This window comes from Pristis pectinata, chromosome 8, assembly GCF_009764475.1.
Source record: "Pristis pectinata isolate sPriPec2 chromosome 8, sPriPec2.1.pri, whole genome shotgun sequence".
NCBI classification, from domain to species: Eukaryota; Metazoa; Chordata; class Chondrichthyes; order Rhinopristiformes; family Pristidae; genus Pristis; species Pristis pectinata.
In genome coordinates, this window is record NC_067412.1 from 12,681,619 (window position 1) to 12,698,311 (window position 16,693).

General features: G+C 40.0%; 1 protein-coding gene across 4 annotated transcripts in view; it reads right to left on the bottom strand.

Moving 5' to 3' along the window:
- Positions 1 to 16,251, bottom strand: part of usp7 (ubiquitin specific peptidase 7 (herpes virus-associated)) — a 67,922-nt gene extending 51,671 nt beyond the window's left edge. For 3 of the 4 annotated variants that reach the window (XM_052021425.1, XM_052021423.1, XM_052021422.1), the window contains exon 1: positions 15,483 to 16,164. In XM_052021425.1, the coding sequence (XP_051877385.1) occupies positions 15,483 to 15,552 (70 nt within the window). In that variant the 5' untranslated portion in view covers positions 15,553 to 16,164. Of the gene's footprint in view, positions 1 to 15,482 lie in introns of all 4 variants that reach the window. The other variant, XM_052021424.1, reaches the window with a different exon arrangement.
- Between the last annotated feature and the right edge of the window lie 442 nt (positions 16,252 to 16,693).

Sequence of the window (16,693 nt, forward strand, 5' to 3'; positions counted from 1 at the left end):
ATCTAAGGAATACTGTACTCCAGTCAGTCAAAGTCCTGGAATTGTTTCACAGTGCGGAATTAGGGGTTACTTGCATTTCAACAGCCAACAGTTTTGATCAGAACTATCTGGTATTGGTTTATTATTGTCACTTGTACCAAGGTACAGTGAAAAGCTTGTCTTACAAACCGATCGTACAGGTCAATTCATTACATAGTGCAGTTACATTGAGTTAGTACAAAGTGCATTGATGTAGTACAGGTAAAAACAATAACAGTACACAGTATCACAGCTACAAAGAAAGTGCAGTGCAATAAGGTAGATCGTGAGGTCACAGTCCATCTTATTGTATAAGGGAACCGTTCAATAGTCTTATCACAGTGGGGTAGAAGCTGTCCTTAAGTCTGGTGGTACGTGCCTTCAGGCACCTGTATCTTCTACCTGATGGAAGAGAAAAGAAAATGTCCTGGGTGGGTGGGGTCTTTGATTATGCTGGCTGCTACACCAAGACGAGAGGTAAAGACAGAGTCCAAGGAGGGAAGGCTGGTGTCCGTGATGCACTGGGCTGTGTCCACAAGTCTCTGCAGCTTCTTGCTGTCCTGGGCAGAGCAGTTGCCGTATTAAGCCGTGATACATCCAGATAGGATGCTTTCTATGGTGCATCGATAAAAGTTGGTGAGAGTCAAAGGGGACAAACCAAATTTCTTTAGCCTCCTGAGGAAGTAGAGGAGCTGGTGAGCTTTCTTGGCCGTGGCATCTACGTGATTTGACCAGGACAGGCTGCTGGTGATGTTCACACCCAGGAACTTGAAGGTCTCAACCCTCTCGACCTCAGCACCACTGATGTAGACAGGTGCATGTACACTGCTCCCTTTCCTGAAGTCAATGACCAGCTCTCTTGTTTTTGTTGACATTGACGGAAAGGTTGTTGTCATGATACCCTTCCACTAAGCTATCTCCTTCCTGTACTCTCACTCATCGCTGTTTGAGATACGGCCTACAACGGTGGTATCATCTGCAAACTTGTAGATGGAGTTAGAGCAGAATCTGGCCACACAGTTGTGAATGTATTGGGAGTAGAGGGCCGAGCACGCAGCCTTGTGGGGCACCAGTGTTGAGAATAATCGAGCCGGAGGTATTGCTGCCTATCCTCACTGATTGCGGTCTGTTTGTTAGAAAGTCAAGGATCCAGTTACAGAGGGAGGTGTTGAGTCCTAGGTCTCGGAGTTTGGTGACAAGCTTGCTTGGAATTATTGTATTGAAGGCAGAGCTGTAGTCAATAAACAATAGTCTAACGTATGTGTCTTTACTCTCCAGATGCTCCAGAGCCGAGTGTAGGGCCAGGGAGATGGCATCTGCTGTAGACCTGTTTCGCCGATAGGCAAATTGCAATGGGTCCAGGTTGTCTGGTAGGCTGGAGTTGATGTGTGCCATGACCAACCTCTCAAAGCACTTCATGGTGGTGGATGTCAGAGCCACCGGTCAGTAGTCATTGAGGCATGTTACCTTGTTTTTCTAATTGCAATAGTTAACACATTCTGGCCTAATACATTCTATAATACAAAATAATAGTACATTGCTCTTGGATCTTTGGTAGTACAGGACAAGTTAAGCAATGTTCCAATTTGTACTCTGTGATACTTTTCAGTCAAACTCCTTTCATTATTCTGCATAATGTCATACCCCAATGGCAGGACAGAGCAGTAGAGTAAGTGTCACAGTGGAATCCATTTGGGAGTAGTAGTCAAAGGAGTGACTCCTTTGGCATTAGACATTTGTTAACATCTAGTACTTTCCTGATGAATCAGTACTAAACAGTTTAACAATGAGCACTACTCAGAGAGGACCTTGACGTTGGGAAAGGGAGAGCTTGTATTTAAACTTCAATGCCCATCACCAACAGAAGAAAGGATAAGGTTTTTCCCTATTGATTCTTCCTCATCAAGATCTGTGAAGCATTACCACCAAGCTAATGGGCTGGATTCTGACTTCAGCAACTCAACATACGAATCCACAAGGCTGCCTTGGCTACCTGCAGTCAAGTTCTATTCATTTGGGATCTCTAACCTCATGACTCGCTATTACCATCAAGCCTGAGTCCAACACCAGTCTCAAGTTTGGGAGAGCACCAAAACAAAAACCAGGTACAGTTGTCAGATTTCTAGCTAACCAGAGTAGGAGCTACATGATAAAGTGGAAAATTCCACAGCAGTTATTTCCTGTTGATAAAAAAATCCTTCCTGCTAATCACCCCCTCACTCTGCCCCATCAATGAAATAAATACCTGAAGTGCTATCAAGTGCCATTCACTCACTAATACCAACATATAGGTGCTTAGTTTAGGATTAACTAAGATCAAATGGACTGCATATCTCATTACAGTCTTGGTCCAAATTCAAGAGCTGAGAAAAGAGCCACTGGCCTCACCACATTTCATCAAATGTTTCCTTAATGTCATGAAGCAATTGCAATAAAATCAACACCAAAAGAAACCAAAATTGACCCCAATGGATGGAATCATAAACCAATACCTTGGGATGGTGGCTATGCTTGCTGGAGGCTAATCACGACAAATCTACAGGCAACCTTTCCTCAAGGCAACAACTGCAGTTTTCAGTTTATTTGCAAGGTACCAGATAAAAGAAAGCTATATTTATTTGCATATGCATTCAGTTGTTGTCCAAGAAGTAACTTTGACAATGGGGGAAGGGTGCCTGCAACTTGTTATCAATAGAAATACCAAAGTATACACTATTTACATCTGAAAAAGGGCAGGGGGAGGGGTTTAGGTACAAGAATCTCATCTACAAAAGACACCTGGACTGATAACTACTTTCCACTTGCCCAAATGAGTGCTGCTACACAGCAGCTTGATAGCATCCAGGGAAAAGCATCTCTGGCACAATCTGGTCTCCATGTATACCATCTATAAAATCTACTGCCAAATTTAAGCAAGACATCTGAAACAGCAACACTCAAAACTCTTGCCTCCACTATATGGAAAGACAAGCACAAGAGACCCCAGAGAGCACCACCCCTGCAACTTCCATTCCAAGTCATAAAACGCTGGCCTGGAAAAATGTTGTATTCCATTACTACTGGCCCCACATCCATAACATTGGCAGTAGCTTCACAAGAAGAAATGCAGTGCATCACTATCTTCAATGGTCATTAAGGACACGCATTAAGATGCTGGTCTTGCAAGTAATGTTCACAACCCAAACGAAAATTTAAAAAACTTAATGCATTTAAAATACAAATAAGACCACTTAGCCCTTTCAGCCTACTCTACCATTTAGTATTGTGGTTGTTCTAACTGTAACCTAAATATCACATCTGTTTACCCACAATAAGGTTTTGTCCCCTTTGCTCATCAGGTATCTGAATATTCTTGAAGCAGAGACAGACCAAGACTGCTTCCATTACCTTTTGAAGAGCATTGTTAAAGATTCTCAGGAAAAATGTCACCTCATTCAAGTTAAATGGGACACCCCCTTATTTTTAAACAGTGACCCCAGTATTTAATCCTACAGTGGAAATATCCTGTCTACATTCACCTTGCCAAGAATCCCTAGGATATTGTGTTTCAACTTGCCTATCACTTGTGAACTCTGGCAGACACAAGCCTAGCCTCTGCAAGCTTTCCTTATAAAGGCACCCAATGCATTCCATTATCTAGTAAACCTTCTCTGAACCCCTTCCAACACATTAACATCCTTCCGTAATTTTGACCAATACACAGCACACGAATGTCATCTTACTTATGCCCAATACAAATGAAGCAAAAACTTCCAATGTCTGTATTCAATTCCTCCCAATGAACCATCTCCTCTGCTCTACCATGTTGACTGGATTGCAATATCTTGGTTATAAGGGGGGATTGATAGGCTGGGTTTGTTTTTTTCTGGAGCAGAGGAGATGGAGGGGCACCCGACAGACACAAAATTGTGAGGTGGGCAGACAATAACAATCTTTTCTCCATGGTAATGTGTCTAAAACAAGAGGGCATAGGTTCAAGGTGGGAGGTTTAAGAGGGAATTTTATGGGGATTTTTCAGCGTTTGGAATATGGAACCTACTCTTTCAAGATTTAAGCAGCATCTAGAGAAGCAATTGAATCACTAAGGGATTGAAGGTTGCAGAGCAAATACAGATGAATGGGATTGATGTAGACAAGTGCTATGGTTTACCAAAGGGCCTATTTCTACACTATATAACTCTGGCTCACTTCTTTTAAAAATAATGGTATTGAAAGAATTATTCCAATTGGGCTTTCACTAAGAACTCTAACATGCAAAGTTTAACTCTGGGGAAAACTAGCACTACATTTAAGGTTATCTTTAGGCCATGATATTTAAACAAACAAGCTAGGTAAACTGAATCTCTGTCATTGTTCAAAGTCTGAAATGGACAAGATGGTTCAGAGACTGGACATTTTGTAACAGATCTACTTGGAAGAAAATCCATATTGAGGTAGTTTTCAAATCAAGTATGGTGCTTTAAGCCAGTTACTCCACAAGCCTCAAGGGCACTACCCTTCCAACAGAGTGGGAACCAGAACTGTACAACACTCCAGGTGCAACCTAACCAATGGTTTATATACTATGCTCTTATGTTCTGTGCCACAGCTGAAGGTACGCATCTTATGTCTTCTTCAGCACCCTATCTGCCTGCACGTGAAATAACCCGAGAACAGAGAACACTTAGAACCTTGGTTCAAGAACATACTGCTGGCTAGGATGCAAATGCCAGTGGTTTCTCTCCTCCGTAACTTTACTGAAAGTTATTCTGGCCTCTAAAATTTCTACATTTAGTTTATTCAGTTATACTGAAGAACCCAAGACTAATTTTATGCTCCAAATTGTTTGAAAAACCGATTCTAGGTTTATGAAGATAACACAAAATTTACAGTGATGGAGACAGTTTTTTGATCTGCTCTCTTGCACTGGTCATCCAATTGTTTCTGCTTCTTGATTTAATAGGAACCAAGATCAGTTACCAACCAACACTTGTTCAGTAGTGGAAGAGATTTTAGCAAAAAGAGATTAAAGTAATATCGAACAAGATATTGATCTGGTGAAATGCAAAAGGATTTACTTTTGAAGTCCCTTAATGTCTTTCTAATGATTTAGTCTTGCATTTACAAGAGCACTGTAATTTTTAAGGTGTCATGCAAATCTCAATGGAGGCAAAAAAAAGCATAGGTTCACAATATATCAAGTACATATTCTTCTAACTATTAGAAATGTAAACCATGCTTAAAGATCCTGGTATTTATCAACAGGTTCCAAAGCACAGGGACTAAGAAATTTTATGACCTGCTTTATCGGTATTCTCTTCAAGCTGCTTCCTGGAGCATTGACTTGGACTCGTAGATGAAAGCATGTTTCTTCTAGAATGCTGAATTCCAGGACTGACACAGAAGTAAACCAAATTTGGACATTTTTGACAACAGGATGGTTTTCCAGCAGTTAAGATATTCACAAGTACTTTTGCCGAACGCTGCACAAGCTCTCCGGTGCTGGAAAGTACACAATGAAAACAGGTTCTGGTAGCTACAAAGGATCTACAACATCCAGTATAAAATTCAAAACCAGGTGCTGTCATCAAATGGTCATGGTCCATCCAAGGAAAGGCCACAGCAGGCCACGAACATCTGGCAAATAGCAAAGGCAAGAGGTGTTGGTAACAAAATACAAACAACTTTGACAGAACAAATTTGACTGGAAGTTTTCCAGGAAATTACAGCATCCCACCTAGCCAAAGGCAGCCAACTTGCATGGGTAAAACTTCATTCTCCAATTTACATTTGTTAAGCTCAACAAGATCACTTAAAAACTGACTGAATTATTTATGTCAAGAAAATTCTTGCTTCTGTACCCAGTAACACTTCATAATAAAACAATAATATTTAATATCAGTAGCTAGGTATTAATTTGTATGAAGTTTACAGATTGGAACTCTACATAACTGATAATTTTGCGAGTTTATTCAAATTAGCACTCCAGTTGTATATACAGGGTAATTACTGGTTCTATTCCTGAGGTGTGCTGCCACTTCTCATCAGGGGTATGGTAGTGAGTTCATCAAATAAAGTCAGGAGAAAAAAAAGGAAAAACAGACCACAATCATTGCACCAGATTGCTAGAAGGAACCTCCAAAGGAAGCCCTTACACAAATCTGGCAAGGACAAAATTGAGCTTGCAATCAAAAGGCTTGTTGACCAAAGAGTATAGGATAACAGAATATAAAAGAACTGGGACATCATGTTACAGCTTTATAAAACTTTGGTTAGGTCACATCCCAAGTATTATGTGCAGTTTTGGTTGCCACACTACAGAAAGGATGCGATTACACTAGAGGATGCAGAGGAGATTCACCAGGATGTTGCCTGGATTGTAGTTTTACAGTTACAAGGAGAAACTAGATAGGGTAGGTTTGTTTTCCCTGAAGTGGAGGTGGCTGAGATGAGATGGACGAATAGGATAGATAGAGTCTTTTGCCCGTGGGGAAGGCATGTTAAGACAAAAGGTTTAGAGGGGATCTTCTCCCCCCCCCCCCCCACATACACAAATGGTGGTTGGATTCTGTAAATGGTCTGAAAAGGTGGTGGAGGCAGATACCCTCATGACATTTAAAAACATCTTAAATCACAAGGCAAAGAACCCAGTCCAAGGACCTAATGTTGGAAACAGGGATTGGTATAAAATCACTACAATGGACACCGTGAACTATGGCTGAAGGGCCCAATTCTGTCTGTACAACTGGCTCAATGATAACCTGGAGGCATATGACAAAAAATAGTCTTAAAAAGGTCTCAATTCAATGTCCCAGCTGGTCAAATTAATTTTAAAAGCCACAACCATGTTGGTCAGACAACAGAAGTCTCTACAGACCCATTAGTCCTTATACTTCTTGAAAATGGTAGCTTCCTTTAACTTCTGTGAAATGTTTAACTCCTGTCAATTAAATCTCTGTAGTCTGAAATAGTGTACCGACATCACAAATGTCAGTTCACTGCCTATTTTTTTAATGCAGCATTATCTTGTGAAAGCAATGGGAAATGCATATACCTAAAGGAATACCCAGGTGTATTATTCACTACTGGTGCTTTTGACCCTATCATAATGGCTGTTTAACAATACAACTGGACCGAAAAATCAGATAGTGAAGTGTTAATCTCAAGGTAACAGTTCTACATTTTATCTATACTCACTTTTCATTTTTTGTTGGCTACCTGCTGTTCTCGAAGTAAGAGCCTCACATCCAACAACAGTGTGAAAATTCAAGTCCATTATTGTGAAATGAATTTATTCTACATTCCATAACTCACATTCTAAACTGTCTGCAATGAAAACAGTTCTTTTGCACTTCAGAAGCTAAGAACAGTTGAGTACCCCAGAAGTGTGCATGCTTAGTATTCAAACAGCTGATTAAATTTTCCTTTAATAATGTCCCAGACAATTTTAAACTAAAAGTTGGTACCTTTGTAGAAACCCCTCATCCCAAAACAACTTTCTCATGATGTCATAAAACAACCTAACTGCCTTCAGTATTTGACATATTCAAACATCATTAAATTCCATAAATGACTTTTTAAACTTGTGGTACTAGTGAAATGTATAGCACAGAACCATTACCAGCTTAAATTCATTTTTAATACCTTACAATGCAAATTAAGTTTGTGTACTATTACAATAACTCCACACTAGGTGCAAGCAATCAAACAGAACCCAGTTTTCATTGCTTGACTGGCCTCCAAGATTAAATTCTGCAAACCTATTCTCATAACATATCAAGCAACTAAAACTTGGTTAAGTTTACATGGATGCCGATGGAATAAAGATGGTCACAAAATTGATGTCAAATAACTACTTTATTCACAATATGTGGGTGGGAGGAATCTCAGTGATCCCATGAACCTGCCATGACTCTTGATAGCACCTCACATCCAAGAACTCTGCCAGAGTAATCCACTAACTGAAACAACCTGACCTCTGAATAACGCCAAGTTAAAAAAAATCCACATGCTCATCCTACTGAGAATGATGGTAGTTCTAACATACCAGCTAGCTCAACTTATTTATCACAGAAAGTTTGATTAATTATTAAACTATATGACAAATTACGGCCATAAAAGGAAATGTGCGCAAAAAGAGGCTTGCAAGAGATAAACTTAAGGTAGCTATGAGAAGCAAGCTTTGAGTGCTACAGGGAAAACAACATCTGCAGGTGTTGAGGTGTAACTAGCTTCACATTTAACATCACCCAATACTATAATGTGAAAGGTCATGCTCCTAACTAGAGAAGTATTTCTTTTGTATGCAAAATGTTTAATCTAAATATCTATACAGTTTCAAGTCTACAAGTCATTTATTTTTCATGATATTAGTTTTTTAAAATACTGTATCTTCCACTTATTCTTATGAAAAGCTCATTACCCAAAAATTGGATTCTACTTTGATTTTCATGAACCTTAAAATAGCATGAGAGATTCCTGGAACAGGGATAGAGAAAAGGATGCAAGAAACAATATCGTACAGTGTACAATCTAGAAAGGACTCGCAAAACAAAGTCACAGAGGGATTTCAAAAGGGTGTAGATCATTACTTTCCCTGGTCAGACAGAATTCAACCAAGAGCAGATTTCTACATCTTCACGAGATGGAATGGTGGACCACTGCAAGTTGAATAACTGGGACAAAACAAATATGGTATAACACTTCAATACAAAACCAAGGTTTTCTGGGTCACAATCTGGTTTGGAGGTAATGTGCATCCAACAAAGGCAGTACACACCTAATTATGGAGATTCAAAACAAAAGGGATAGCTTCAATCATGGCAATACCACTTTCTAGCTTTAAAGCCAACTTCTAACAATTCAATTATTGCCATACTCTAATATTTGAACTCTAAATTACCATCTTGGATTCCATTTCATACATGTCCCTAAAAAAAAATTTAACAAAGATGTCCTCAGTAACCTTTCATGTCCCTCGTTTACATGTACTAATGAGTAATCAAGATGCCCAGATCAAAAATGTCAGCATATTTTCCTCACCTTTTGCAAAAACATTTCCACTGAAGATATTATAAATCCCAACAAATGACCACATCATAAAATAGTTTCTTCAGAAAGATGCAAAGAGTCCATGCTATGTCTGAATGGAGCCTTGACACTTGATGCAAAATTATAAAGTCTACATATTCAGAGCCTGGCTGTCTAGAAATTTATGCAATTTCCAAAAGCAGCATATTAATATGATCATGCCAATAACTTGATGTAAATAATAGCTGAGTCAAGGAATAATGAAAATTTACATTACTTAATCTTTAAACCTAATGATAGAATTTGCACTGAAAATAATTTAAGAATGTTTCTCTACAGCAATAACCCGCTACAACTTGGAGATGACATACTGCATAAAGCTGATCCTTCATACAACTCTAACCATGATATACATTAAGTGCGGCTTGCCAGGTGAATCTATGGCAGAATAGAATATGCACAATGAAGGTGACATCAGTGATGACCATCCAAGGAAAGAAACTGCAGAACTGCACTGTGAAAACCAAGTGGAGAGAACAGAAGCACCAATGTGAAAGAAATCAAGAATCTACACCACTTTCTCCTGGAGTTTCTCACAAGTTTTAACTACAAGTTTTAAGTCTTGAGGACAATAATTTTTTTTGAAGACCTATTTGAACACCAATACCTTGGGAATTATCTTTCCTTATCACAATGTAACAAATAAACAATAACTGTAGCTTAAACTTCAATGGCTGGAGAATCAACCATCAATTGTCATCATCTTACTGAAACTTCTAGCAATTGTACTCATGGTGCTATAAAGTTCTGCAATTTATATTGACATGCCCTGTTGACAAGTCCAAGAAGACAACCCATAATATCAGTTTGGGACACAAAATTTGTGTTTTTAAAAAGAGCATTGACAAACAGGTGATATACGCAAGGCATACCTATTTTGCATTCAGCAACATGGATAATACAATTCATTTATGATAGGCAAATGTTAATTTAAACTAAAAACTGCAGTTTAAAAAAAACCCAGAGAAACAGCTACTCTCTGCCCCATGCTGGCAGTTCAATTTACAACAGTTGCACTTTCACAGAGCTACATGAATAAGGGCTTTGTATTTAGAGATTATAATGTTGTAAAATGGCAGTAACATTACTATATATTTGGTGCGTGGTGTCATGTAATTAATACTAAGATCCAAAGAGTGCTCTTGTCAGGTACTAAAATAATTACAAGCCCTCAGGCTTGGATCAGGCTGGCTTTTTATTTTCAATAAATCCAATGCTCAGCATTTTATTCAGAGCCTGGCTACCCAACCTGAGTGTGTGCCAGGACCAGCATTGGCCTGAAAAAAGTACCATCAGATCACTGGGTTGGTTTCAGTATGTCTATGGTCAGGCCAATCCCATTCCCAAATGGATCTACTTTCAATTACCATTACACTCACTCTACCTTTGTTTTGCCCTCACTCTCCCTGAACACCTCAGGTCAGCTTCAGTCCCTCTCACAGAGAAGATATTGACAGCTTAGCATTGCCAGGCAGCATGGACACGAAGGTCAGAAGGGCCCATTTCTGTGATGTACAACTCTGACTCTGTGACATTGTGGCAATCCCACAACTGAGACCCTGCTGCACCAATTCCACTTCAAAGCCATTGCAACAAACAAATCCAGATCTGCTACCCTCCACTGCTGCAGATTCCAAGACATCTGAGAAAATTATGCTTCAGTGCCTCTCAAATACCCTCGACCTTAATCGCACCCAATTGGATATATTATCTTCAATTTGCTGCATATTGTAGCCTTAAAAATTTCAGTATTTCAAAACTGGGAGGTGCATGAAATGCAAAGTGGAGGAAATATACACAAGAGTGAAGGTAATTAAGTGAAGCATATAGACAGAGCAAGACTAGCTTTAGAAGAGCCAGAAAGTAGCATCAGTAATAAAGAATGGATGAAAATGTAAAACCCAGGGTATTCACAAGTGAGCAATACCATTGGTCTAATAGTCAAGTCAGCCAAGCCATAAAATACAAACTGTCACTTTCAGCTCAGTTATTCTAATCTACATTAATGGGATACTATGTTCCATTAGACAATATCACATACAATTTCAAATTGCTTTTCAACTTAGATGCCTTATTAAAAGCAGCTGTCTATAAATGATAGAATGTAATATTTGAAAGAACCCAAGTCTGCATGGAAAGGTAATATATGAGAATCTGCTACAAATATTTCTGGTCCAGCAAAATTGGCATCACCAATTATGTTAAGTTGTCGAAAGGACTTGAATTCTGCTTTTCATAACCTCAGGAAAGGGCAAATATTTTTAATAACCAAAATAATTTAGAAATGAAGGGCAATTTGCATGAAAAAAAATGGTCCCCAAAACAGTAACTTGTTAACAGCTAGATAATCTGCTTCAGTACTACTACCATAGGACCTTTTATTAATGAGCAGACATGTTTTGTGTCTTATCCAAAAGACTGTACCTCCAATAATGCAGGATTCCCTCAGTAACACAAATTAGTATTCTGGCACAGTAAGTCGTCTGATCTTTGAAATACAATTTAAAAGGAGAACCTGGTAAACTGAGGAAGATGCTCTCAGCAACAGCAGCCAAATAAAATGAGATCAGCAAACAAATTGTAGAACACAGACCTACTCTGTTTGAGTTAATGAGATCACCTCTCATCTTGCTAAGGAATTTGAGTTTCAGAGGGCTTGGCAGGGTAGATGCAGGATGGATGTTTCCCTTGGCTGACATGTTTAGAACAAGATGCCAGTCTCAGATAGAGACAGTCCATTCAGAAAATTTCTCCATCCTAGAGGGCTATGGAGGCTTAGTCATTGAATTCATTCAAAACAGATCGAAGATTTCTGGATTAAATGTCGCGGGAAAATGGTGCAAAGGTAGAAGATCGGCCATGATCTTAATGAATGGTGCAGCAAACTCAAGCAGAATCAAGCTCTTTTTTTCTTATATGTGAACATTTTTTTTTGCACTTTTTACTACAAGTGCAAATCCTACATCTACATTAATATTTTGAGCATACAGCACAAGTCATAGCAAGTTAAATCACTGATGGAACTCTAATTTGCAGTTTTGACATTTAGTGCTTTAAATATCACACCACCTTTAATCTTAAAAGAAAATCCCCCATGATATTATTTCATACTTTCATGCATTTCATGTCAAATGGCAGGTAAACATTATCAGTCGGGGAAGAATATGATCACACTTAAGCACTCTAGTAGGAAAGAATAACTTATCAAGTTACAATTTCCTATCTTCAGCCTCTCCATTCGCCTTTAAAAGGCATCAGTATTTTGGTTGAGTATACAAATGTACCCACAAAATGTGCAGTACTGAAAATGCACCAAAGCAATTCTTTCTTCATTGGTCCTACAATAAGGCATCATCTCAGAAAACATCAGAATCACAGAAAGGCAATCAGCTGCTCTGAGAAGCATTAAACAATATTTGCCTTCACCTTGCCCTCAATTGCACCACATTTGCACATCCACCTTCTGTGTTTCTATATCAATGGCTAGCAACACCGTAAAACCAGCTCAAACACCTGTTTTTTTGCTGAGGGATAGATAACTCCAAAATAAATTAACAATTCTCAAAGTCACAATATCAGTTTCTTAGTCTAAAAAGGGAGCAAAGGATGAAGCTAGTAATATGAACCCAACTTCTGACTGAGGAACAGTCAACTCAGGAAGCACTCAAACTTGAGCCTATGGTTACAAATACTTGAAAACATCAACATCCCAGCCAAGGAACGGTGCACAGTACAATTAAAAATTTATTACAAATTTTAAACATTAAACAAAGGATAGGAAAAAATACTAATTAAAATTTCATGAAAATATAAAGCTACAATGCTTTATGAGTAGGTGAGGAATAATTAGTGGGAAGTTAGAAAATTAGAAGACAACAATTTCCTTCATAACTTAAGAATTTCATAAGGCGTTTCAAGTAACCAGCAAAGATAGTGGATTGCATGTTCCTGTGTTGCATTTGAAAGCTACTGTTAGCATAGACATTACAAACTTAAAAAAAAATCACTATTCATGTATTGAACATTAATTTTTGTTTCCATTTTACTAAGTCGACACCAAATCGCTCCTCCAGAGAAAAAACTTGGGATCTTCCTGCTCAGTTTTTCCTCAGGACCACATTCCATCATGCAAATGCCACTGAGAACATCAAGGGCCACAATTGGAAAATCCAAAGTTATTTGAGAACCTTTAGGTTGTCAATTTAGAGCCTTGAGGAAGATACATTTAGAATACATGAGCATCATGTTACTTGGAATCTCAGCATCTCAGTCGCTCAGCTAATCTCTGCATTTGAAAGAAGATAGAAAGCAAAACTGAATTCCTATTGGAACTAATTTAACACAATCATATAGTCTCAAAACAAATGCATTCTGTTTGACTCCACACAAGCTAACATTAAGCATAGAACATTTGTCTTTTTTAAAATTAAAGCTGCTTTTCAACCACTGATTGTATTGTATTTCAACATGAATAAAAACATGCTAATATGAACCAAATATAATTCAAGGAGTCATCCTTGGCTCAGTGGCACAACTCTCATTTGAAACAGGTGGCCATGACTCCAAATCCCACTCCAGGGACACAAACACATTCTGAACTGACACTCCAAATGTGATACGAGCAGTTCTATACAGTTAAATGCCATCTTTCAGATGAGATACAAACAAAAATCACATGTTTCCTTCACAATGATAAACATATGATAAAGATCTCTCCATTATTTCAATACCACAGAACTTATCCTTCAACTGAGATCATGAACAGTAGAATATCTAGTCAACATTTCCAATGACTATGGAACTTCACTGTGTGAAAATTGGCTGCCACATTTCTTACATTACAAAGATAACTACATTCCAACTAAACATAATTTGGTGCAAAACTATTTGGAATTTTAAAGATTACAAAAGATGCTTTAAGTGTCAGTACGATGTTTGGAAAGGTGTCCAGTTGAAAATTCATTACAGCTTTACCACTTACTCATTCAGATTGCAAAACCCATAAACACAAATGGGCCAGAAAGTTCAAATCTATTCACATAATCCACTGTTGTGTATATTATCGAAGATGCTCAAGAGAAGTCCAAACTCCAAACTAATGGCTATTTACCTAAATAACAAATTAGCATAAAAATCTAAAAAAAGTATGCACAAGTACATGACTGGACAATTTATGCTAGTGTCCATGTTAAAATGTATCCAAATAATGCATTCTAACTTTTAGGAGAAAATATGGATAGATTTTCAAATATATGTTAGGAGTGGCAAATGACAGATTAATTACAAGTATAACTGAAGGGTGGATTATGATGTTTTCCCAGCACCTTATTTGAAAAATGTTCTAATAGAGCAGCTATGTTAACAATTAGAATCTGCAAAAGAAAAACAGCCATATTTGACTGGAATAGAAATGAGTTTATAGATCCAGTTGTAGGGCTGTTACCAACAGTGAGACAGTGGGCCAAATGGACTGCTACATTGTAACAATCCAACTGCTGAAAAACTTGGACAAACATTAAGTTTAATCACAACACAGACCATAATTTACATTGACAATACGGTGTAAACAATCAGGTTATCCTCAATGTGAAAATAACTACAAAGCTGCAAGAAAAGGGTCTGAACAATTCTTGACATATGTCTGGACAACAGAATATTAAGGATTCACTCTCTCAAATTGAGTATATGTGAGGAGAACATGCATAATCTGTTCAGTTTCAAGAACAGTAGCCAATACCAAATTAGAAAGGCGATGTATGAATCAATGCTGTTTGTACAGGACATATTGTCCAGAAGTTAAATTACATCTTAATTATGGAATTGATTTTAAAAAAAGTTAAGATAATAAACTTTTAAGGAACATAAAGCTCCACGTTGGCTGTTGGGAGCATTTAATATCAAAAAGTAATTCAAAATAAAAACATTAACACATCCACCGACCTCTGTTCAAAAATAAGTCTGTCGTGAGATCCCAGTTAAAGAAAACAAAATAGACATTGATGGCAATAAAACAAGCCAAGCCAGCATGAGATAGCAAATGCTGCAGAGATCTGGAAGCCATTGGCTCCCATCAGCCACAGGCCTTGCTTGCTACGTTTTGAGACACACGCCTAAATGAAAACAGGCACCCAGTTATTTAAAGCTTGTTGAGTAAATAATTCGGGATTTGGCAGACTGGGAGGGGAGGGTTAACTGGAGGGAGGCCTGCGGCCTACTCGTGGTGCCCAGTGGAGGAGGGGGGAGGGGGCCTAAACCCCGCGCTCTCAGCCTGCGGCCTAGCGCCAACTCGGGGGGGGGGGGGTTGCTCCTGTTCCTGGAGTGGGGGCAAAGTGCTGAGTAAGGCGGGGAGGCTGCGGACGGAGAAGTCGAGGCGCCGGGGCCTGCTGCTTGCCTACCTTCCATCTCCATCTCCTCGGGCTCGCTGAGGTGCTGCTCATTCTGCTCGGACTTGGTGCAGTGGTTCATGGTGTCGCCGCCGGCCTCCGCCTCGGGCCCCCTCACCTCGGGGTTGGACGCGAGCGACGGCTCCCTGGTGACAGGAACGGAAACCCGGACGTATTTGCTCGCGATTCGCCCAATCTCGCCCGGGGTTTGCGCGCTCGAAGCTTCCCCCCTCCCCGCTCGTCACGGCAAAGGGGGGAACTCGCCTCGGCCTGCACCCAAAGAGGTGGGGGGAGAGCCAGCGCCTCCCGAGGGGGTGGGGGAGGTAGAGGGACGGGGGGGGGGGGAGGGGGAAGAAGGGGTGCGGGAGGGGAAGGGGGAAAGGAGAGAGGGAGCCGAGAATCAAAATTAGCGGCTTTTTATTCGGCCGAAACCGGAGGGGGTGCGGGCGGGCGTCTTCCAAAACAAAATTAATCGACGCCGATTGAGGGGGGTGGGTGGTTCTAGCGGCTCGTCGCTTGCGCTGCGGTGGCGGCTAACAGCCCGGCTGGCGCCTCCTCTCTCTCTCTCGCTCTTCCCTCCCCTGCCTCTCGCTGTCTCCCAGGCTGCGTCCCGCTCGCTAGGCCTCGCCGCCGCCTCCTTCTTCTCCTCAGCCCCGCTGTTCGCACCGTGCAGAAAATGGCGGCGCGACGCAGATGTCACGCCCGCAAGGCGCATGCGCGGCTCGGCGGGGCGGGGGGGAGGGGCAGGCGGGATGTCATCAACAAGACACCCGAGGTGTCTGGTCAGCCTGTCGCTGCAAGTGGGGGTAAGCAAACCAGCCAAACCACATTTAATATTTATATACACAGTTCTCCTTCCTCACAACCTCCACACACAGCCCCTCCCACACACACAAAGAACTCCCATTTATTTTTATGCGGAAAAAACTTTTATTACACTGAAGGGTAGGCTGAGGGGCCTCACCGTTAGAGATGCCGCACTGTCGGAGGTGCTGATTGAGGCGATGAAGCCCCTGTCTTCCTTCTCTCCAAAAAAAGAAAAGGATGCCAAAAGCCCCCATTTAAAAGAGTTAAATTCTTTCATTCTCAATTTATTTTTTAAGATCCAGTTACATTTTGACCAATACAGCAGCACAAAATGTAAGTGCTGCAGCTGCTGGAAATCAGAAATCAAAACTGAAGTGATAAAATAAAAAGAAAATCTGGAAGTTTCCTGCCTTTTT